Source organism: Lepisosteus oculatus, chromosome 5 (genome assembly GCF_040954835.1).
Source record: "Lepisosteus oculatus isolate fLepOcu1 chromosome 5, fLepOcu1.hap2, whole genome shotgun sequence".
Lineage (NCBI taxonomy): Eukaryota > Metazoa > Chordata > Actinopteri > Semionotiformes > Lepisosteidae > Lepisosteus > Lepisosteus oculatus.
The window spans coordinates 43,956,081-43,979,150 of record NC_090700.1 but is presented as its reverse complement, the minus strand read 5'-3'; the positions used below and the strand labels follow the sequence as shown (position 1 = coordinate 43,979,150).

The 23,070-nt window shown below is 39.4% G+C and overlaps 1 protein-coding gene across 3 annotated transcripts in view; it reads right to left on the bottom strand.

The window, feature by feature from the left end:
* The window catches only part of fbn1 (fibrillin 1), a 75,943-nt gene extending 55,523 nt beyond the window's left edge, over positions 1-20,420 (bottom strand). Inside the window, exons 1-8 of one of the 3 annotated variants that reach the window (XM_015342996.2) lie at positions 20,130-20,420; positions 19,544-19,849; positions 17,246-17,328; positions 15,766-15,864; positions 13,743-13,838; positions 13,412-13,507; positions 3,934-4,131; positions 1,122-1,247 (exon numbers count right to left, since the gene is read on the bottom strand). In XM_015342996.2, the coding sequence (XP_015198482.1) occupies positions 1,122-1,247; positions 3,934-4,131; positions 13,412-13,507; positions 13,743-13,838; positions 15,766-15,864; positions 17,246-17,328; positions 19,544-19,713 (868 nt within the window). In that variant the 5' untranslated portion in view covers positions 19,714-19,849; positions 20,130-20,420. Of the gene's footprint in view, positions 1-1,121; positions 1,248-3,933; positions 4,132-13,411; positions 13,508-13,742; positions 13,839-15,765; positions 15,865-17,245; positions 17,329-19,543; positions 19,850-20,061; positions 20,081-20,109 lie in introns of those variants that run through there. The other 2 variants (XM_015342997.2, XM_015342998.2) reach the window with 2 other exon arrangements.
* Positions 20,421-23,070: the final 2,650 nt, after the last annotated feature.

The window sequence follows — 23,070 nt, the reverse complement described above, 5'->3', positions numbered from 1 at the left end:
TTAGTACGTAAGAGTTGCTGAGACTAGATTTTTATAAAAACCCTTGTTATTTTACAAGCCAAAAAAACTTTCTTAAAATAACTTTCCAATTCTCAGTGTCTTTAAACACAAAACCAAACTGCACACTTCTGCCAGTTCTGCTCTGCATTCTGCTATGTTCATTTGTGCCTCTCACAATCTTATCATTAACAAGAGAAATTCTCCATTGATTTGGTTAAACTCTATTCCTTGATGCATGCTTCTGGTTATTTATGACTTTGATGGACTTTGGTGTGTCAAAATCTCTCCCCAGTTATTCCTCCCATATATTGGATCTCACATTCAAAAACTCCCCCTCTCACACTTGAGTCATGATTAACAGCTGAATGGAGTCTGACCTCTTTGCGTATGCAATTCTGATTATCACCTCACAGACCCAAGCAGTGGTTGCTGCCAAACTCCTGAAACTACAAAGATGAAATTTGGCTCCAGGGGTCTCCATCTGGCTTCCTTCACGGTCTCCATCCAGTGCTGTGGACTCGTCACTGTGCTGACGTTTTTATGTTGTCACACCTGCTATGGCTGGTGGAATTGTGCCCTTAGTCTCACTCAGTTCATTTCTTTTAGACTAAAGGCAGCCTATGCACCCAAGAACTGGTCTCCATCAGACACTTCTTTGTCTTTCTGTGGCTCTGCAAGAGTGCCAGGTTAAAGCAAATGCTCATAGGAAATGACTGAAAACACTGCTGTGGCTTCCCTGCGACATTTTTCTTTTGGGAGACAGATTAGTAGCATTTTAAATTAAGGTCAATAGTATTATTTACAATCAAAAAGGTCTGTGATTCAGTCTTTTTCTGAAAGGTAAAGTGTCTTGACATGCAATTATTTCACCTCTTTAGAAGGTGTTGGAGCTTAGAAAAAAGCTTAGAAAATTTCAAAACCTTTTATACAAAAAGATAATAAAATAGGTTAATCATGTTAAATAATGGGAGAGTCCGTTTGCCATCAGTGATTTTTTCTGTCTGTTTCCTCACTGCCGGTTTGTGTAGCTTCACAGATTGTTGGAGAGAAAAGGCAACAGTTAAAATTATTCTGTTTTTACCGTACTAAGGGGGAATGTGCTGGTTCACACAAAGCCTTACCTTCACATTTCTGTGTGGCTTCGTTGAACCTGTGGCCAGCGGGACACTTGCACTCAAAGGACCCGACAGTGTTAATGCAATTTCCTCCCTGACAGAGCCCAGGAATGGCCTGGCATTCGTCCACATCTGCAAAAGAAAAAACCTTTATAAAAAAAAAATCACATTTAATTTGTTTTCCACCTAAGCGCTCGTCTACAAAAGAATATTGCTTTCATATGGAAAGTTGTACGAAAACCAACCGGGCTTAGAAAGCCTTGCTAAAGACACCATCAAGAAGCATCTTGTCTCACTTCATTACTTTAGAGCCGTTATGAAGAACAATTTCTGATATGCAGATGTCTGCATCCTAAAAGTAACCACAAATAAGTAAGTAGCTCTGTAAACGTAAAGGACATGCAAATCAGTATCAAGGACAGCAAATTGAAATAAGTGGTAGAGGTGGCTTCTCAAGGATTTATTTATTGTATTCTTTTTTAAAGCAATTGAGAACAATTTCTTATTTACAATAATGACCTGAGGGCCTATTTATACATCAGAGCATTCACTGGACCAAAACAAGTGAAGTACAACACCTTGCTCAAGAGGATGACTGCAACATCCCATTTAGAATTTGAACCCACAACCATCCAGGCAGGAGCCCAGAGTCCTAACCACTCCTCCACATGCTCTTTCTGCATGACCGTGTGATGGTAAATGACTCACTTTCATCAACAGTTCCAAACCAACCGTGTTTGAAAAAAAAAAACATGGATGAAAAAGGCTGGGTCTGGTTATACTCGTTTGGATTACAGTGCACATTTCTCAGGTCTAGACTGGCAGCTGGAAGGGCTGGCACTGTACTTTCACCGTGGTCAGATAAGCAATTTTCCTGCAAATTTAAGCTCAGGCGCTGCAGAGTGAAACACCCTTATAAGGCCACCACACAGCGATGGCGAGGCACAGGGCAGGAAGTCGAGAGAGGCGACTGTGTCAAGAGTAGACGGGCTGCCGGATGTACCTCCTCCGTGGGCCCTGAACAAGCAGACGATGCCAGAGGATGAGACGAGGCAATAAACACAGAGACAGAGGAAAGAGAGGAATGTGTCCCACGCTTGTACCCATGAAACAGTAAATCACAGCACTGAGAAAGACATTCTGGGCTGTGCCGTGCAGAGCCACCCCTGCTAACTTTCTCCTATGTCCTACAGACAGCCAGACGATAAAAGAATTTATACAGCTGGAAGAATTAGAATATAAGCCAAGTACAGCAGCAGGACTTTCCAAACACGCTGGGGGAAGCCATAATCCACATCTGGGAGGACCTCTTAGTCGAGCCCCAGCGTGGTGGGATTGTTGAGAGGGCAGTACAAAGAAACTTTATCTGAAAATTATGCCACCTAAACAATTTCTTGTTAACATTAATGACGCCCTCTCCCCTCCCCTGTTACAAACAGAACAAAAGAGACATTATTCTCTCTTGGTATTTTAGGTCAGGCTGTTGACAACTGAAAAGGACAACAGCACTGCCGCACAGTATTGGGAGTGATGTGTGTCTTTCACCTAGTTTTTTTTATTGAAAAGCACCATAATAATATATTATCTAAAATCCCCAGACCAGACTGTCAGAATTCTGCCAGGACATTGCAAAACAAATATGGAGCCAGAATGAAAAACCGAAGGCAAAAAGAAGGTAAAGGTCAATAATCCTAAAACTGGCGTTACAAACGCCAGGGTAAATGAGCTAATTGCTCCTTATTTAGGCATGCATCTTTGCAGCAGAGCATTTACATCGCAAATGTACCATTGTAACGGTTCAGTACATTCCAAAAAACACAGTGGCCAAAAACAACAGTCTAGAATAAATAGTGCTATTGGTACTATACTGCATAGCTGTACTCATGCCTGGCCAATTGCCAACATTAATGCTGAAATCTCCGTAAACAGTTTATCAATCTGGTATGTAACATTAGCGCAAGACACTTTTAACTAACAAAATGTCCAAACCACAAACAGACTTTCGCATCTAACTCTTTTCATTCTTCAGATGCAATCTCCTATAATGAGAGGCACATGATTAACAACATAGACTCAACTTCGCATACTGTACAGACAAATAAGTCACTGTGAGGTTATTCAATTTATGAATGTTTATTTCTGCTTCCAGCAGTGCGTCTACGAAAGCCATACAGACACTTGCTATTTCCACAGTAAAGGAAAACAGATGGCTTATATAAAACAACAGGAAGTAACCTTCTTCTTCATGTAAGACTTTATTGACTAAAAGAACACTTTGAAATTACAGTATGAATAGAAGAAAGGCACAGCCCTGGAATATATATATAACAAACCACAAGAAGATTCCTTTTTGTCCCACCTGTGAGACAAAATTCTTCCCAATCAACTTATAGTCCCTCTCAATATTGTTTGCATTTGTTTTTAACCTGCTTAGTAGATTTTATAACTGACCAAACATTATGTAACTCTAAGGTCATTTGTTTCCCAGAGTTTAATATTTTCAGGAAAACACCATCACAGTGTAATGTTTTGTGATCACCAGGCCAAAACAACAACGATAAAATAAACAAAATGCAAAAAAGTCTCAGTGAGGAGGAATCCTATAGAATAGCTCATTTATTACTGTATAAATGCACTTTTTCTTATAAAAGCCAGCGAGGCGTGAGTGAAGACATCCGACAATCCCTTTCCACTCTTTTTGCGCATATCACAGAATCCCTTTAGACAAGGAGACCAAAGGCAATTTAACTCAATTAAGATTAATCCCCTGTAACTTGGAGTCAGCCCGGATTCCGGGCTTGCCACCAGCCTGCAGTACCTTGACAAGCTCCCGTTCGGATGTTTGGAATGAACCCCCTGCGGCAGGGATGAGGCTGCGCAGGGCACATCTCGCAGGGGTGCCCCCAGGCCCTGCCCACTGTGGCGCAGCACAGAGTCTTGGTGCACACGATGCCAGTCAGCTGCCCTTGGCACATCTGGTTGCTTATAGATGTGAAGCACGGCCCGGTCCTGTAATCTGGGAAGAAGCAGAAGCCGACGTTGAAGACAAAAGGAGAAATTACGACTGTAAACCACTGTAACCACTGGTAACCACTGGGGTAGGTTAATTTAACTCTTACACATACTAATCCTTGCACACAACTCTTTACCCCTCAGTGCTTCACACATGGGGGGTGGGGGCCACTTCAACTACCACTGGAGCGTGCCCCCCCCCCCCACCTAGGCGATTGGCGGCGGACATTATGTAGCAGGAGTCCCACAGCACTGCTGATTTGCTGGAAAAATTAGACAATCCACCAACTGAATTAAGAGGGAAAATACAGTCAGTTAGCATCACACAAGTCCAGTGTAATTTAGCCCAGACAGGACACTGGGTTTAACTACCTTCCTCTTTCATAGAGTGACACTGAATCTTTAATGACTGAGTAGTCAGGACCTCAGTTTAACACCTCATCCAAAGGACAACACCTCCCGAAGCACAGAGTGACCTGTCGACACACTAGTTTAGGAATTTTCTCCCAGAAGGAAAAGCATCAACTACCGGTTCACCAACACCGCTTACAGCAGCAACCTGAGTAGTGACCGGACCACAGCCATGTTTATCTTCTGACAGCCGCAGTCAGGACTGAAAACACACACGTTTGCACACATTCCCAAAGGAAAACAGTTACATTATAATGGTATTTTTTGTCATTCTTCCGACTGTCAATCTGACAGGTTTGTCGGTTCAAACTCTGGAAGTTCATTTAAACAACACTGATTGAATTGCAGAGACAATGGCACCTGTTTGCATAGGTAAAAGAAGCTAAGATAAAGACTACCCAAGTGTAGAATATCATAAAGCAGATTTTCAATCAGTATTTATTGTTATGAAACCAGCATTTAAAATATGCCTAACAAGGCACAGCATTGTGAACACTACTCAGCAGTTAAGAGTTGTAGCTGTATCTAAAAAAATTAAGAATAACTACATTTCTTTAAAATGATGGTGACATGCAAGGTGGTGACACTGCTGTCTAATAGCTCCAAGTCCTATTTCAGCTTGGGGAACCTGTCTGTGTAGAGTTTGCACGTTCTTCTCATTTCATGTCAATTTTGGTCTTTTTGAGAGGTTCCTCTCATCTTAAAAAGCTGGGCAGGTGTCATTGGCTACTCGAAACGATTCCCTACCAGGACTGGTTTCGCGTCTGGAGGGTTTCGTCTCAGTACCGGCACGAGTATGGGTCAGATGACTATAGAGAAGGAGACTCAAATGGGCATGGTGGGCTTAACTGCATGCTCTCATTTGTGGCCTTCCTGATGTTCTGAAAAACACATTCCAGGAGGTCTGCGTTGTTGATAGTGTTCCACCACTATTTTGCTGAGCGGGGTTAACATGAAAATAAAAAAACATTTTTTTTAAATAGCCAGTTCTTTTAGAATTTGGAGATTCTACAGTATGGTCCATGATTCAGATGTTATATAAACTGATATATATATAAACAGACATCAGCTGTGGTGTATTGGCTTTACTGTTCCTAATAACTTACAGCAACAGTCCAAATTCACATAGCTCACAAGTCCAAAATCAAAAATTGCTTTCACATTTCTCAAAAGACAATACGAAGAAATGGAGGGGAGGGGGGGGGGGAGTTTTATAACTCACAATTAAAAGATCCTAATTTGCAGAAGAAGCTCTTTTAATTCTTGTTTTTCAAAGTGCAAAGAGCCATGCATAGCTAATCATTAACAATTTTGTGTTCTGGAAGTTTTTTTTGTGTGTTGGCATGAAAAAAATTGAAACATAACTGGATTACCCTCATCCCTAAAGCACATTGGAAGTATTTTTCCAGTTACTAACCACCACGCATAAGGAGGCGTACATTTAGTGTTGAGTATAGATGATTACCAAGCAGTCTGTGTTCATTTTAAATGAGACTGAAAGTTTCACTGAAGAGACATGCCGGCTCCAGCTGAATCCAGGCTCTGTTTTATTTTAAAAAGCAAGCCCCTAATAAAGAGCCTCTCAGATGTTTACCTATTGAGATTAGGATAATGAATGGCCACTTTGAGACTTCATTTTTTAATATAAAGGACTGTCTTCATCATATTAAACCACTTCAATTTTATCAAGTGTACATAGCAATGACTCATAATGGATACCAAACTGAAGAATTAACTTTTAATGCGCATAGCATCAAAGAGAGAAAAAATGAATTCTGATTTAGAGGACTGTGTTCACATAGTTTTCTCTATATAACATACATTTTCCTGTTCTTTCAGTATATTTGAGTAACAGTCACCTAGGTAAAGAAAGACTGAAAAGACATCTTCATCAATCATTTGGGTACAAAGTTTAAGTTCAGGTGTTTTTTCTCTTTTTATACATTTACTTAAAACCTTATTAAAAGAATTAAAAAAATATTAAATATTCGTATTCCTATTTGTATTGTACAGTACACTGTATATGTATTCTTTCATTCATCCATAGGTTAGACCAAAGAGTATCTTGTAACTGAACAAACTATGCAAAAAAAAAGTACAGGAAGCTAATCATGACACAGACATTTAGTCTGAACAGGAGTGCCCTTTTTCTCTAGGGCAGCATCATTCCAAAACTCACTAGCACACTACATCCAAAGGGAACTGTGGGATACGCCCTTTGTCTCCAAACATCTGGAAATGATCTTAAGTGCACAGCTTGTAACCACTTAAACAATAGGCTGTAGCATCCTAGATTCACAGGCTATAAGGGTGAATTAAAATGGACACTGTTGGTATGATAGTGGACTCTGTGAGATACATTTCCATGTTCCCCACTGGGAGTCTTTACTACGTACTGACAGAGGCGTATATGTCCCTCAAGGGCTGGTGGAAGAGGTAGAAAAGTACCTGTAAACATAATATTGATTTCACACTTCTTGATTGGAAGTAGACACTCCTATTCCAAAATGGCCCCATGAGAGCTGCCCCAGGTGGGTATGGGGACACTTTCAAGTGTGCAATTGTCCTATCAAGTGTACTATATCTTATCTAAGTCTAGTGCTGGCCTTGGCAAGGTCTTGTTTCTAAGAACTTGTACTTGTACGACCTCAGAAAGGAAACTATGTCCTAGGACCCGCCTTCTCTAAGACCCTGGATTTGGTGCTCAACAGAGTCCCACCAACTGACTCTACAGGGGGACTTCAACACCCTTGGGAAACAATGGAGATACCTGAGGGAGTATGACCAGGTGGGTCAGCCTCCCTGTCTGAAACAGAGTAGTGAGCTATATATCTGTGCCAATCATGGAATGTCCATAAGGATCCCAAGGCTGCCCATCTGCATACCTTGTAACACAGCAGCTTTGGCTGAAGGTTAATGATCAACTTCAGTCCGATTGTTGGACCCATGGCCACTTGTTTAAAAATGCAGATTGAACAGGTGAAAAGAGCACTTGATTACCACTTGGTGATGCAGTGAATCTGACGAGACAGATAGACACAGAGTAAGTAAAAGGTCTGTGGCAGTGAAGCAGGGGCAGAGTTCTTGGACAAAGCTCCTGGTTTGCAGGTTGATCTATGTCCTCTGCTTCACTTTTGGTAATGAACTTTGGGAAATAACTGAGAAGAACCAAATCATGGGTAAAATGGAAACTTGTTTTTTTCTCAGGGCACTTGGGCTTACCCTGGCATACCTGATAGGGTCTCTACTCCTGCACATCAGGAGGAAACAGTTAAGATGGTGTTATGGATTCGGTAAGAGAAACCGAAACCAGTGAGTGAACCCACTTGCAGGAGCTGACAAAGCCTAGCCGTGATCCAAAGAAAGCCATAGTCGAAAGAACGAGCCGAGAGTCCAGGGGAAGCCAGAGATCCAAAAGGGAACGAGTTACCGAAGCCAAAGCGTGATCCGAAATCGTAGACAACAGAGCAATCCGATAGTCCAGGGGTAGCCAGAGATCCAAAACAGAGCGTGAGTAACGAAGCCAAGCCGTGATCTGAAAAGCCGTAGTCAATAGGGGAAAAACCGTAAACCGAAAGCCAAGAAGAACACAAGGTAGAAGAAGGAGTAGCGCAACCAGGAAGCTCGAAAGGAAAACCAATACTGAGCAAGGAGGTAGGGAAAGACAGGTGTTTAAGTAGGATGAGACGGGGGTGTGGAGGTGAATAGGAAAACCGATAGGTAAACTGATGGAGTAGGTCTATGCCTACTTCTGCCTCTTCCGTTGCCGGGAGGCAGGGATCGTAACAGATGGCTTAGATATTTAGGAAGGTTTCCCAGCCTTGGAGCTTTCCTCAGCTGACCTGGAAACACTGATTTGCAGCTGCTTCTTGGAATTCCCAAGAAGCAGCTGCAAATGATGACTGGCTCTCCCTACTCAACATGCTCCTTCTGCAACCCCGACCAGGATAAAAGGACAGACGATGGCTGAAATCATGGAAATATCCACCTTTTGAAAAATAATCTAATTTTTTTTAATTACATATCTAAAGCCCCAATAGATCACTGTGTTAAGGATGTATTGCCCTTCTTCTTTAGATTAATAATGTCAACCAAGGAATCCAGACTCAATCACACCTTGAGAGTAATTTCTCTCATATCACTGCCTGATTTACTGGGTTGTGGGACATCAAGGGCAGAATTGCTGCCATGCATCATGCTGCCCTCCTTTCCATGAAGTACTTATGGCTCGTTTGGGATGTTAAATTCTGTATTTCATGCAATGCAATACACTGTTGTATTAAATGCAATACATACAGTTTTTAACTCACATTTATTGTCAATGATACCGCTACAGAACTTTCTCGTCCCAGCAATCAGGGTTGTTGACACATTTTAGAGGGTTTATTGATTTATGATACAGGATTACCTTAGTAAACATATGATCTAAAATACATTCCAGTGAACTCATCTACATTTTTTAACACATGTGCTGGGTGTCTATCCAGAGATGTGTGGGTGTCTCTCTCTGTGAGTGCTTACGTAATTATCCAGACTGTTGTTTTAGAAAGAAAAGAATTGCTCCTTGATTATGTTTCATCCCACTGTAAATATTGTAGCTTGAAAAGAATTCATTTTTGTAGCCTTACTGGTATTCATGCTAGATCTGCAATATCTTTATCCTGCTTTCTGTTTGCTTATTCTGCAGCAAAGGCTTATGGTATACAAAACAAGAGCCCACTATGAGTTAAGTCATTTTACCCTTGGCTGAAACACAAAGTGTGTTACAAACTTTTATACCCAAGAATGCAATGGCCTTAGAGTTAACTCTTTCACCACTCTCCTTCCTAATATCTTGTCATCAGATAAGTTACATCAGATAATTACAGCAATCACCAAGTGAACAAGCCCGACTTTTGTATGGGCTGATATTCCAAAGACCAACTGACAACCAGCACTTCAAAAGTTGATGTGCTACATCAGCTATATTATTATTTCATACTGTAATAGCTGACTGGTATTAACAATCTTCTACCCTTTCTCAATAAAGTACGCAGCAGACTAATATAAACCACTGGTAAGAATGCCTCAATCTCTAGGAAGAGCACTACTTGCTCTGTGAAGTCTACATTGTTACAAAAACTCCAAGTTTTAAAATAATTAAAATGCAATTAAGCTAATTTACTACCAACCAATGATACCAGCCAAAGAACATCACAATTGAACTTCAATTATAAATATATATATATAAATTGTATATATACATTTTTCCTATGTCGGTTGCTTTGTAGATCTAGTTATTTCACATCCTACAATGAATCAGACCTGAACCCTTTCCAATCTATCTTTCATCAATCATGGCCTCCTAAGAATCCCCATCTATGAATTGGCTTCATTACTCTGCTCTCCTCCCCACTGATAGCTGGTGTGTGGTGAGCGTTCTGGCGCACTATGGCTGCCGTTGAATCATCCAGTTGGATGCTGCACATTGGTGGTGGTGGAGGGGAGTCCCCATTACCTGTAAAGCGCTTTGAGTGGAGTGTCCAGAAAAGCGCTATATTAGTGTAAGCAATTATTATTATTATTATTATTATTATTATTAGCACACAATGAAGAGTTTCCTGAAAGACACATGAGGTTAATTACTATGCAAAAAGGAAAAACATCCCATAGGGATAGGGTTCTAAGCAGATTTTGCTGAGGAAGAATGAAGAAGAAATTAAATCAGTTCATGTATCAGGAAGAATGCTCAGACCACAATCCTAACAGATATCCACGTCTGATGGTATAAGTTAGAAGAGAGCAAGTAAAGGTTTATTCTATGCAGCATTTACTTGATCCTTTGCAACCTACAGGATGCATGCTGACACAGCTACCTACTTGAACTAATTTGGAAGAGCTCACATTCAGCTCACGCCGAAAACCTAAACAATTATAGGATCTGTTATGGAAAGTGTAAGACCATGAACCTAGGCTAAGGTCTGTATTTTCTATCTTCTTCCCTGCCTTGAAATACTAACCGATTATTCAGTCAAGGAACATGAGCTTTAAAACTTTTAAAATGTAATATCTTCTTGGTTGCTAGTACAATGACAGCAATGGTGACATAAACATAAAAGTCCTTTGTGACTTTAGAATCATGAAAGCAACCCTCAGGATAGCCAAGGCAAACAGCAACAGCCATCTCTGGAGCTCCCATGTAATACTCTATGACAAAAACAACCACTTGTCCTAACTGCTCAGGAAATGAGATAGGACATTTTCCATTTCCATTTCTTATAGCTTTGTGCTGAAGCAAGCCATTAAACACAATACTGGCATGAGTCAGACTGAAAATGCACAGGGAGGGCACCAGTGAGGTATTTACATTAATAATTTCATTAGGGACATATAAACACCCCCATTGAAAGACTGAGCTTGGACAAGTGAAAACCTTTGTACTAACGGTGGTTAATAATCATTAGTTTTGTTATGCAATCTCTCTTATGCAATTCCTATAGCCTTACTGTAGGGCTTTTAACCAGGAAGGGTCCAATGATAACATTTCTATGGATGACATGCTACATAAGTTCAAGCTCCTAAAAATCAATCCACATTACAAGATTTGGTTGGAAAAAGTTTGGGAAAAACTTTCCAGGTTCCTCTCATTAAACACCACATTTTATCCACTGACCCATTAATAACACCTCTGTGATTATTATGTTGAACACGAAACCACCATTTTTTTATGAAAAACTTTTTTAATGCTGTGGATAATCCACGTACAGTGGAACTTGATTAATGGTTCCTAAGCCATTCAGAAAAGTTAACAATTTTCTCCAGGTCCAAAAGTCATTTTAATAATATGGATCTGTACAGTTCATATTGTGTTTTTGAAAGAGAAAGGCAATAGTCTCAGAGACTGTACTGTAAGTGCACTTAAGAAAGGCTTAAATATTTTACCTTTGTTGTTGAACACTCACGATGTCCATGTGGTATTTATGCATATTGTGATTCTTTAAGAACTAACACTAATTCTATTCCTGTCTTATAAAAAGGCATAAAACTTCAAACATTTGTATTAATCATGGTTTGCATGAAAGGATTATTGGTAAATGCCAAGCAACAGGATCACCAAGAATTTGAAAACGAAATGTGAATCACTGACATCCATTGGCACACACACAATACAGAACACAGAATTAATCCCTGCTTGTGATTTCAGAGACATAAAGTCAAAACATGTTTTTTACAAAAAGTTGCTTTAAATAAATCAAGGCCTTATTTCTGAGATACAGGAGCCCTGGGGGATCAAACTAAATTCATAATCAAGTCCTATTAAAACAGGAATGCTATATCTATTTGTCTCAGGGTAGGTCAAAACCAAACTGTTGTTTGCTCTATTCTTTTATTAATTAAAATAACAAGTGACCTGCTGATAAAGCCAAGCTCTTTCAAGCCAGTTCTCAAGGTTGCATTTTTTTTGCCTTATTTAAAAGCTGTTTTGCCTTTATTAAGCTGACTTGCATGGCTTTATAAAAGCAAGTTATTTGCAAGAACATACTTGTTAGAATCAAACACACATGTCTGAGGAGCCTGGCTTGAGCACAGCACCTCATATAATATCTCAGATCAGACTGAGGACTCAACCCCTTGCTTTCTTTATGTTGATCACTAGCCGAGAAAATTATTTTTTGACACGAAATAGAAAATATATGCAAAGCCAATATAAACACAAACAGCAATTTGAAGTCTATGGCAAGTTTAAAACTAGCTAAATTACTCTACTGAAATTGTCAATTTGATGCTATTGCTACAACAGAGTAAAGACACTATTGTTGACTGTACACAAGTACAAGTACACCATTTTTTCTTCAAACTACTCTCCCTGTGCTTTGATCGACCTAGACAAAATGATGGGTTAGGAAACAAACAGGATCACAAACTTCCCTGAGTGCTTGGTTCCACTTACAAGCACATGGATCACAAACAAAGGAATTGTGTGGAATTCCTTGAGAACACAAAATCGTCAATTACAGCTTCCCAAACCAATGTTGGAAACAGATGTGGAAAATAATATTCCTTCCATGATGTTTTGTCTTGTCTTTTTTTTTACAAGGATTGAAACAACATCCATGTGGTGCACACACTGCAGTTAGTATCTAACAAAGTAATACTTTGTGTCAAAAAATCATTATGGAATAATTTCCAACTTGACACTATTATTTCTTTATGTAGGACAATGATACATAGCAGTCTCCATAAAAAACAACATTTTAAGCTAGAATTTTAAACCAGAGGCTAGAACCCATTTCACACCATTAACCTTCAGTTGAAAGAGGGAAGATGACTGAGATACATATCAAATAGGAGATATATGGAGCTGCAGAAAAAAACATATGAAAGGGATCTGGGTGTTTATGCGGATTCATCTATGTTCTTGTGAAGACAACATGAGGAAACTATACAAAAATCAAACAGAACGTACATACCAATGAGCTTTCAAATTAAACAGAAGAATGTCATTGAGAATATTCAATTTTTGGTCACTGTACGACAAAAAAAAATATTATAGAGCTCAAAAAAGAGCAACAGAAAACGATTGTCATAGGCAGGGGACTGTCATATACAGTATGGACAGGTTAAAGGAACTAATTCTTTCCAGTCTAGAGCAAAGACAATTAAGAGATCTGATCCACCAGGAAGTGTGAAGATGGGATTTCGGGTTCACCTATCTTCCAATTTAGCAAAATGGACAACATGGCTTTCTCTCACTAGCAAACAGTCTTAAAATTCCATTTAATCTCCTATTACACTACCATCTGTCATGGTAAATTTAATCAACACTGTTCCCTGTGCTGCCACAGGATGTTTAACAGAAAGCATTATATTTAGCTTATGGAAGAAAGGCCTACCTCTTTCACACTGAGCACCAGTAAAGCCATAGGTGCAGGCACAGCGGTTTGGAGCCACACACCTTCCCCCATTCAGGCACCCATTCTCGCAGACCGCTGAAAAAGGGCAACACATACAGGTAATCCAACCTTTATGCATGGGTTACATACAGTACAAGATGTAAGCACATAACACCTTTTGGTAAATTAATTAATAAATGTTCCTGAGTTAATTAATAAGAGTCAATGAGACAAGTGAAAATTACTTCGCAAATGTTTTAGTGAAAAAACTATATGCCTAATGCTTTAGGAAGTACAGAAAAGGTATTTATATAGAGCAAATCCTACTTACGTTGGCCACAGTGTGCTCCGGCATAACCCTTCTGACACATGCACTGATCCTCTGCACAAGAACCCCCATTCATGCACCTGATACTGCAGTGTTGAACTAGAAAATAAGAACATACAGTAACAATTAAGCTTTGATTGCAACTTTACGTAAATCAACAGATTTATCTGAACTATTTTTTGCTATTGTACTATTGTTTGCATTTCAGCAAGATCCTTCTCAAGCCACCATGAGCTTCACCTACTTGCATTACTTAATACTTATATTCATGGACTGCATTCATCACCATGTGCTGAAAATACTTGAGGTTTGTACCTCTTCAACACCTAATTGACCTCTACAAAACCTGCACTTATACCATCTCAGCCAGCCTTGATGTGAAACTTAAAACAGACCAAATAAGAAAAGAAAGATATTGTCCTAAACATCATGATTGAATATACCCAGCAGGCTGAACAACTGAATATACAAATACTGTCAGATGTAATGTAAGGACTGATACTGCTGGAGTATTTAAACAATATAAAAAATGAGACTACCGGACTATTTTACTAATCTAAGAGCTGATAGTGTTGGGGTATTTTACCAATATAAGGACAGACACTGCTGCAGTAATTTACCAATGTAAGGACTGATTCTACCAGAGTATCTTACCAGCGTAAGGAATGATATTACCAGAGTCGCTCACCAATATATGGACTGAATCTGCTGGATTATATTTTACCAATACAAGGAAAGATAATGGCAGAGTAATTTACCAATTTAAAGACTGATACTGTCAGCATATCTTTGTAATATAAAACCTGATACTGCCAGAATATCCTACCAATATAAGGACAGTTATGGTTGGAGTATTTTACAAATCTATGGACTGATACTGTCGGAATCTCTTACCATGAATTTCCTGTTTCCCATTGGTGCCCATATTGTAAAACTCACAGAGCTAGTTGGATTGCAAAGCACGTGGATTACAATCAAATACAAACTAAACTCATTATTAAATTTACCTTAAGGGTAAAAGTCAAATTCTCTGGATTAAATATTCTCTACTTATCCAAATGTTATATGGTATTTTTTCATTTAAAAAAAACACGCTTTGACCATTGTTTCTTACTTTATTGGTTTTTGTGTAACCTCAATGCTGTGCATATAATATGCTACATCCAAAATACTGTTTTGTGGGTTAAGTCATCTTGAAATTAATACTAAATTTGTCAAATCAAATTCTGCTTTTTAAAGGTTTTTAGAGGCTTAAGTGTGAGTTTTTTAAAAATGCTTTATAAAATCATGTAGAAAAAAGAAGGAAACAAATCCTTCACAGCTCAGCTCAGTTTCGTGGTATTTAACAAAAACAGAATGAACAAGGCAAGGCACAGGAAATGATATCATCTGTCAAGCAGGGTAGGAACTTAAAACCGCAAACTGATTTCAATTAGACTGAGCTGTGCCAAAAGCTAATTTCACATCCCAAGCAAACAGCAAAGCCATTTAAACTTGTTGTTAAGGAGTACACAACAACCAAAATCTAAAGTCTTTCTTTTACTTTAAAGACAATAATTTGGTAAAACTCATTGTTTTTGTCTTGTCAATTCATCACGTACCTCCAAAACCGTGATAAACAGTGTAGCAATATTCAGGTGTAAACCAATAAAACAGTACAGCTGATTTTTAAGAAGAAAGGGAAAGTTTCATTTTAAGAAAAGACATTACGGTTGACTCCCGAGATTTGATCAAACCTAACTGAAAGAAAATGTTTAATATTTTTCAATCTTTCTCCTCATCTACACAACATTTCTGAATTATATTTCCTTTAGACCACCAAAGTTCTTTTTTTTTGTTGTGGTTTATTTCAAGTTCCATCCTAACATACATGATGAAAATGATCAGATTTGTAAGCTTTAGATGGTCTCAGATGGTCTACATGTTTATTTAAACATAACGCAAAACAGTAAAATCCAAAATTCCAAAGAGGAAGTTTCTGCCATTGCTGGAGGCACTCGCAGTTTAAAGGTTTCTGCTAACGTACCTGATTTTGAGCCACAAGAAGGTGCAATTTGACCGCTTGGGCAGGTGCACATATTTGGTCTGGAGCAGAATCCGTCTCCACACGAGCTTCTGCAAATTGCTGAAAGCAAACAAGTGGACTGTGACTCAGAACACACACAGCTGTGTTAATATAGTACCTCGCGCATCACATCAGCTATTCTGTGATCTGTGTTCCTCAGTTTTGGCATCTGGTTTGAGTTTTGATTGACCTCAGCAGATATTTGACAGAGTTGTTGCAAATTAAAGAACTGATTGACTGCATTTATAAGGTACTTTTTGCCTTCAAAGTTTTTTTTTTAACTGAAGGAGGTGGCACCCACTACATGCACCCTAGAAGTGTACCACCCACCTGGGTGGCACACAGAAGCCATCTTGCACCAGCAGCCCCGCAGATCAGGTGGAGGAGTGAGAAACTGCTTCACCAGTTGACTAAAGGGTGTACTTTTAATTAGGTCAGTCTGTGCGCGAAGCAACATTTTACCCAAGCCATGAACACTTTAACGACCAAGTAGTCAGAACCTTGGTTTAATATCTCATCCAAAGGACAGCACCTGTTACAGTGCAGTGTCTCCTGTCATTATACTGGGGAATGTCTCTGAAACATCTTGTCCACGGGGAAGACTTCAACTAATGGTCAACAGCAACTGTCTGGGATTCCGTAACATTCTCACACCTTAATAATATGTTGAAAAGTAATGTCTTATAAGAACACCTCCATAATGTAAACATCTAAGGTTGTAAAGAACTTGAAGCATTTTGGTAAGTCTGAATACCTGATATTACCAAACTCCACCCTTCCAGGAATTGTACTAAATTCTTACTGAGAGATTTTGTCTAACACAGCCTAACCACTGCTCTCAAGCATTGGTAATGTTGTTAGAACGTTTTGTGTTAGCTGGGGCATTTCACACAACTGAAGGAGAAAGTCATGAGCAGAGCTGAATTTCTGTGCCTTTCCAGTGCATGAGGTGTCCAGCAAAGAAGGACGTGAAGGCCATGTTCTGTGCTTCTAGTCTGAACAGTTAATCCATGCCCGCTCGCAGCAAGCTTCAATTAAAGGAGGAGGTGGCAGACAACTCGTTGGGAAAGTGGGGGGGGGGGAGCTTTGACATAAAAAAGAAAAACCTGCATCTGTGCCTTTGAATGCATGAGCTCTTCCCGGTGTGGGTGTGTCAAGCAATATTGTTTTCAGAATTAAAATCATTTCCACCCAAAAATTTTTTACTTAGTCATCAAGACGAAGCCTGCCAGAGCTGAATAAAGGAACTTTTATACTCTGGCTCCAAAATAGTGTTTCCATAGCCAAATATAATGTTGGACTCAGACAATGTAAAACTAATTTTCCTATCTACAGACAAAGCGTGTCAGTGGTGGACTGGGGGGAGACATGCAGCCATGCCGGGCCGCGTGGATCCTGGCAGAGATTGCCTACAAGCCTCAGACAACTGAGCATGACTTACGGACGATGCACTGGTTTCCTCCAGAAAGGGTTTTCCATCCTGGGCAGCAGTAAGCATTGAATCGTGATCCACAGACATTGGGCCTGAAAGCAAGAGAGAAATGTGGCTTGCTTTATTGGACTCTCTGAGCTGCCTTTGCTCAGTTGAGGGAGGCAGGGTCATGAGGACGATGCGGTGATGTTTAGACCTTCAGAGAACAAGGGTTATGATCTTGTCACCGACACTATTTTCATCTTCCTGGACAGTAAAAGAGGTTGCAGAGGTGGGTACAACACCTCTTAACTAGCCAAAATCAATAACTATGGAAAATGAATAATAATATCACGTTTTTAAAAAACAAAAATACATATATATGCTGGATAATAAGGATGAAGTTAATTTTACTTGTCATAACTGAGACATTAGCTGCATGTTATCATTTTGAACCTCAGAAAACAAATTAATAATAAATATTTTTACCTATGTTGTTCTTTTATAAGAGACCATACTTTAATTAGGTTTGGTGAACTGCATTAGAGCTTAAATTCTCTCCTCATACCTAATGCAAGAATATAAACAGCACACGACAATTAATTTAAAACAGCACAGCTTCAAGTAATAAAATCCTTTTTTGTGGGCAAATCGCAAGAATAACTTTGGACTGATAGCAAACTATGCTTTCCTGCTTTTAACAAAAGAGGGCCTGAGTTTTTGTTGTCGTATTTCTACCTCGTGTATTGTATTACCTGTCATATTGTAAATCTCTTTTGGTTACTTTCCCGCATTGCTAACAGCTCCCCCTGGTGGGCGCAACAACAGAGGAAAAAATAATTCAACCGTACACAACGGGGAAACACAAAATAATTTATTTTTGGATATAAAAATAATATATTTTCTAAAGATATTAGGACAAAAAAGCAACAGAAAATACCAATACCAAAATCTTCAAATCCATAAAATGTGATTGAGGTATGACATTGAGTCATTACTATTTGATTTCTAATGGCTGTGCAGACTAAATAAACCTCACATATTTGTGTGTTGAGCAACATTTAAGCAAGCACGCAAAGTGGGGAAACAGTGCTGGCATTTCCGGGCTTTAACTACAATAATACGATGTACATCAAGGTCTATTCTCCATTGATCCTTCATATAGGTTCAATAAGAGGTTTGCCCTCTATAAAATAAACTACAGTAGATAAAAGCACCTTAATAATTACAAATAATGAGGCAAAAACACAAAGCTACCTTTGCCGTCATGCAGCTTATCTACAAACAATATCTAATTTGATAGCTGGTTTTCTCGGATGTTAGATGAAATACTTCAGAGCTAAAACACAGTAAATAGAGGAATAATGATACAAAACGCCTCAAGTCGTTCGCTCTTAACATTAAACCTGAGCTCTAAAATAGGGGGCAGAAGCTCAGCTGAGGCTCTATCATAGGAGCCCAGCGCTTAACATCTAACATATTTAGAGGGAAGTACTTGTTATTATTTCATTAAGCTCTTTAATGCTATTTAAAAATTCATTTCTATTTGTATTTTCCAAATATAGGGCTTGCACCAAGCAGAGTTTTTAATATCTTACAGTCTTAATTGTACGTAAGAAAAGGCGCAGCTTATAAATTTTATATATACAGTACACACTGTATACAGTATAATGAAACAGATGCAATGGGAGTCTTTCTTAAGCGCTTTAGGAATGTAAAGCCCTTGCCAGTGTTTTAATTACAAAACGTTGTTCCAAACTTTCCCGTGTAATTGTGCCACTGACAGATATGCATTCCTGAAATTAAAAGATAAACTTTTTTTCCTTACAGAGTCCGGCATATCTAAACGTTTGTATCACAAAAAGGATCAAAACTAGCGGGGCACCACAGCAACCATGGCTATAGGCGAGCTTTACAATGTGAAAATAGCGCAGATAATTGCACAGATGTTTGTGCGTCACTCATCTTAATGGTAACATCTCTCAACATCTTCGTGATTTTTAGTGAACTGTATATTCGACGCTTTTTTTTGTCTTAGAACATTCAAGAAGACAACATACAGAAACTGGAACACAATCCCTATTACTTCTAACACTTTAAAATAAGCACTTTTTATCGCCCTAGCATAACACGTCGAGAAACTAGAAGGATGTTTATGTCACTGTAGATGAATGTACAGTCATGCCTATGACATTATTTAGAAATGGTGCAAATGTAAATGGAGGATAGTGTGGGTAGTACTTCAGACCATTGTGTAAAACTCAATAGGAAGCTCAAACTATGTCCGATGAAGTGCCTTACTGCAATTAGAATTGGTTATAAAATTACCCCTTGAGCACGTCCTGGCTGCCTCCTCTCCTCTTCGTCCTGCTGTTTGCCTTCGGCTCGCTGTATTTGTCAGCCTCGCTGTCTTGCGCAGCACCTTCTGCAGAACTGACGGACAGCGACAGGACAGCGGCGAGCCCCAGAGACACCTTCAGCAGCCACCCCGGCCACATACTGTAGCGCTGAGATCTTCTCCGCAAACTTACTCCACTTTTCTTTCTCTTCAAGAAATAGATGACAACACCGTTCTGATGTGCAAGAAATCCTCTTCCCAATCTTACTCTCCACTCTCCCGGTCACAGGACGAAACTGCGAGACAAGAAGACAAGCCTTCGTTTTACCGTCAAATTGAAATTAGATGCGACTTCTAATTTGTACTGCAAAATCATCACACTGCCCTCTTAAAAACTACATTATTGAAAAGTGAATATATATATAAACATTATTTTCAGGAATAGTCGTTAACTGGTGGAACACATTAAACAGAATGCAACATTCTTATGTATACAAATATTAAATACATGCGCATGGATTCATCCTCGCTATAAGTTTGGAGAAAACAAAAATACCATATCCAAGTCTACAGTACCTCCTCTCCAATAGGAGAAAAAGCTTCAAACCCGCCCAAGAAAAATTATGCTAATGTATCTGATACGGCTGGTACAGTACTGGATGAAGAATTTAAACAAGAGAGATAGAAAAAAAGAAGAAAAAGGCTTAAAATGTAAACAAGCAGTTATGCAAAAAAGCACAAGAATCCAAACTATCTCAAGTCCGGCATCCTGCTTAGTTCTTCCAAGAAAAATAGAAAAATGATAAGGGATTTCCCCCCTTTCAATAATATTCAAAGCAGTTGGAACATTCTTCTGCAAAAGCAATGATGAGATCTGTACCTTCCCTCCCTCCCTCTCTCAATCTTACCTCCCTTCTTCCCAAAAACTTCACATCTCGCATTAAATTGCTTACTCTCGCGATATAGAGTTGGCAGAAAAACTCGGTGAATTCTATAATGTGGGTCACGCTGAGGAAAACAGTACATTCTTGCATTAATTCTTGCTTGTAGTATGAAATATATTGGACTAATTAAGAGCAAGGACGATCTCATGCTCCGGACTTGACTGTCTTAGACGAAACAAACGTCATGCGGCCCCTATGCACATAATACACAGTTCTTTTGGTTAAAGTAACTGGTACCTCAGCTAAGTAATACTAGCCGCAAATGTTTTTATGCGCGACATTAGTAACATTTTAGTTAAAATACTCTTCTATATTGATGTTAAAGGAATAGCTTGCTTTTCTAAATATTGAGTCCTCACGAGTCCTGCGCGTCAGTGAAGATGCTACACGTGGGAACGGGCATTTACTTTTTTGAATGTTCCCAACGCGCCGTTAGTTTCTTAATTATTGTTATTGCGTTACTTTTAAAGTGAACTTCGCACACGACGTTCTAGTGTTCTTTCTAGTGTTTTTCAGAGTTAGACTGTCTGAAGCAACTTGCTGTTAATCGTGCAATCGTACATAGTCTCAGAAAAACTAGTATTATTGTGATCATAATGCGCCACAAGCACATACAGTAGTAGTAGCACCGAGTTTGATGGATTCTGTGCGCAGAATGAAACGCATGTGGAACGGAAATGAATGTCAAAGTCCGTGGCAAGCGTGGACAGGCACACTTCCATCTTTATTTAGTATGGCATTTATTAAGACTAGTAATAATGGATTCAAAATATTTAATTGGGTATTTAGTATGACAACTGTTCTGCAAACAAGTGATCTGTAAGGCGCAATGTATTTTTTATAAAAAATCAGAGCTTGTACCACAGTAAACAGAAACACTGTAACTTGATAACTGAGTATTACAGACCAGCATTCTCTCCCTTGTCTGCAGCTTCCTAAGAGTAGGAAATTCTTTGCTTTATTTGGGGGGCTTCTGTTGACTTTCATGATTCAGTTGTTGGACTGTCTGGAATTGTAGCTGCCCATTAAAACTAGAGCTTTGCGTGTCTTGTGTTCCCAGAGGGAAACTACGCGAGACACTTTCCCATCACTCCCTAAAAGCAGTTTTGTTTAAAGATAGATCATCCGCATTGGTTCTGATTAAAAAACGTGTAACTTGTCTGCCTAAGCACTGGCAGGAGATCTGAAGCCTTTGACTTACTGTATTTTTAAACTAATATTACATACAAGAGAATGCACAGTGGACACTTCAAAATCTCTGCTAATCCTCGTGACAGAGGGGCAGGAATTGACATACTGTACAAAGGAAGGATTTACATTGCCTTCAATTTTGCAGCTCTTTCACATTTTTGCGACTGTCAAGACTGTCTAGTCAAATCCTAAATATGCACAGCCTCTTGATTTATTTAATGTCCCCCAGACATCTGTTCATTTTTTTTTTACATAAATAGGAAGACACCCTTCATGCTGCTAAGCAAAAGGACATATGACTCTGCAGGGCTGTGTGACAGCAGTGTCTCCACTTTGCAGCCTGATCTCAGATCTCAGAAGCTCAGCAAGGCTGGCTCTGGTCAGTACTGCGCTGGGACACCTCTTAAAAAACAGGTTGCAGCTATAAGTGGTGTCAGTAGACCAGCAGGGGGTGCTCTTCTGGAGCATCGTTTTCAAACTCAGTGCCACATGGTATGGAAAGGAACATGGTGCTTTAGGAGGTTCTGTCTTTTAGACGATACATGAAACCAAGGCCCTGACTACAGGGTGATTATGGATTCCATGGCACTGTTCATAAGAGTTAGGCTGTTATTGCCAACATCCTGGCTAAATTCCACTCCTTACATTTCCCCTTTAATTGAAATGGTGAAACAATTACTCACTTCTCAACCTCATCTGCTTCGTAATAGAGCAGCTGTGCGTCACCCATCCACCCAGTGGGGGGTGAAGTGCCCCCCACAAATATGGAAAAGGGTTATAGATTCCTGTACAATTGCAAGGAACTATCATTATTTTGTTAAACTGGTGCTAATTACTCTCATCATTCTTACCACTATTATCATTAGCGCTACAACATTGTTAAAATTTATATGCACATTTATGCAGAAATGTCAGCTTCTGATCTGGTGTGCTTGGATGCTGCAGCAGCTGTCTGCATGCAGAGCTTTAATGACTTAAACGTTGTCCATGTCTACATCCCTCATTCTTGTCAGAACAGAGCCCACTGTGTTGTTAAACACTCGGACACCCTTGCCAAAGTTTCCCTAACACAAGGCATCAAGCTCCTGCAGAGCTGGACATGCTGATTCCAAAAATTTAATGCAGTCTCTAAAACATGAGAATGGTTTCCTTTGAGAACCACACCCTGGTCTTTCTGGAATAATTGCTTAACCAGTGAGTTAAGTTGTTCCATACAGCTAGGCTGGTCAACTATGCAGTGCTAGAAAACCAAGCACCCTGACAATTGAGGAAAAGCAATGAAAAGCACACAGATTAGCTCAGTTTTTTAGACTTCACATCCTAATCAGTTCAAGAGGAGGGTGTAAGGTATCATTGTTCTGAGAAGGAAGGTGAAAACACAG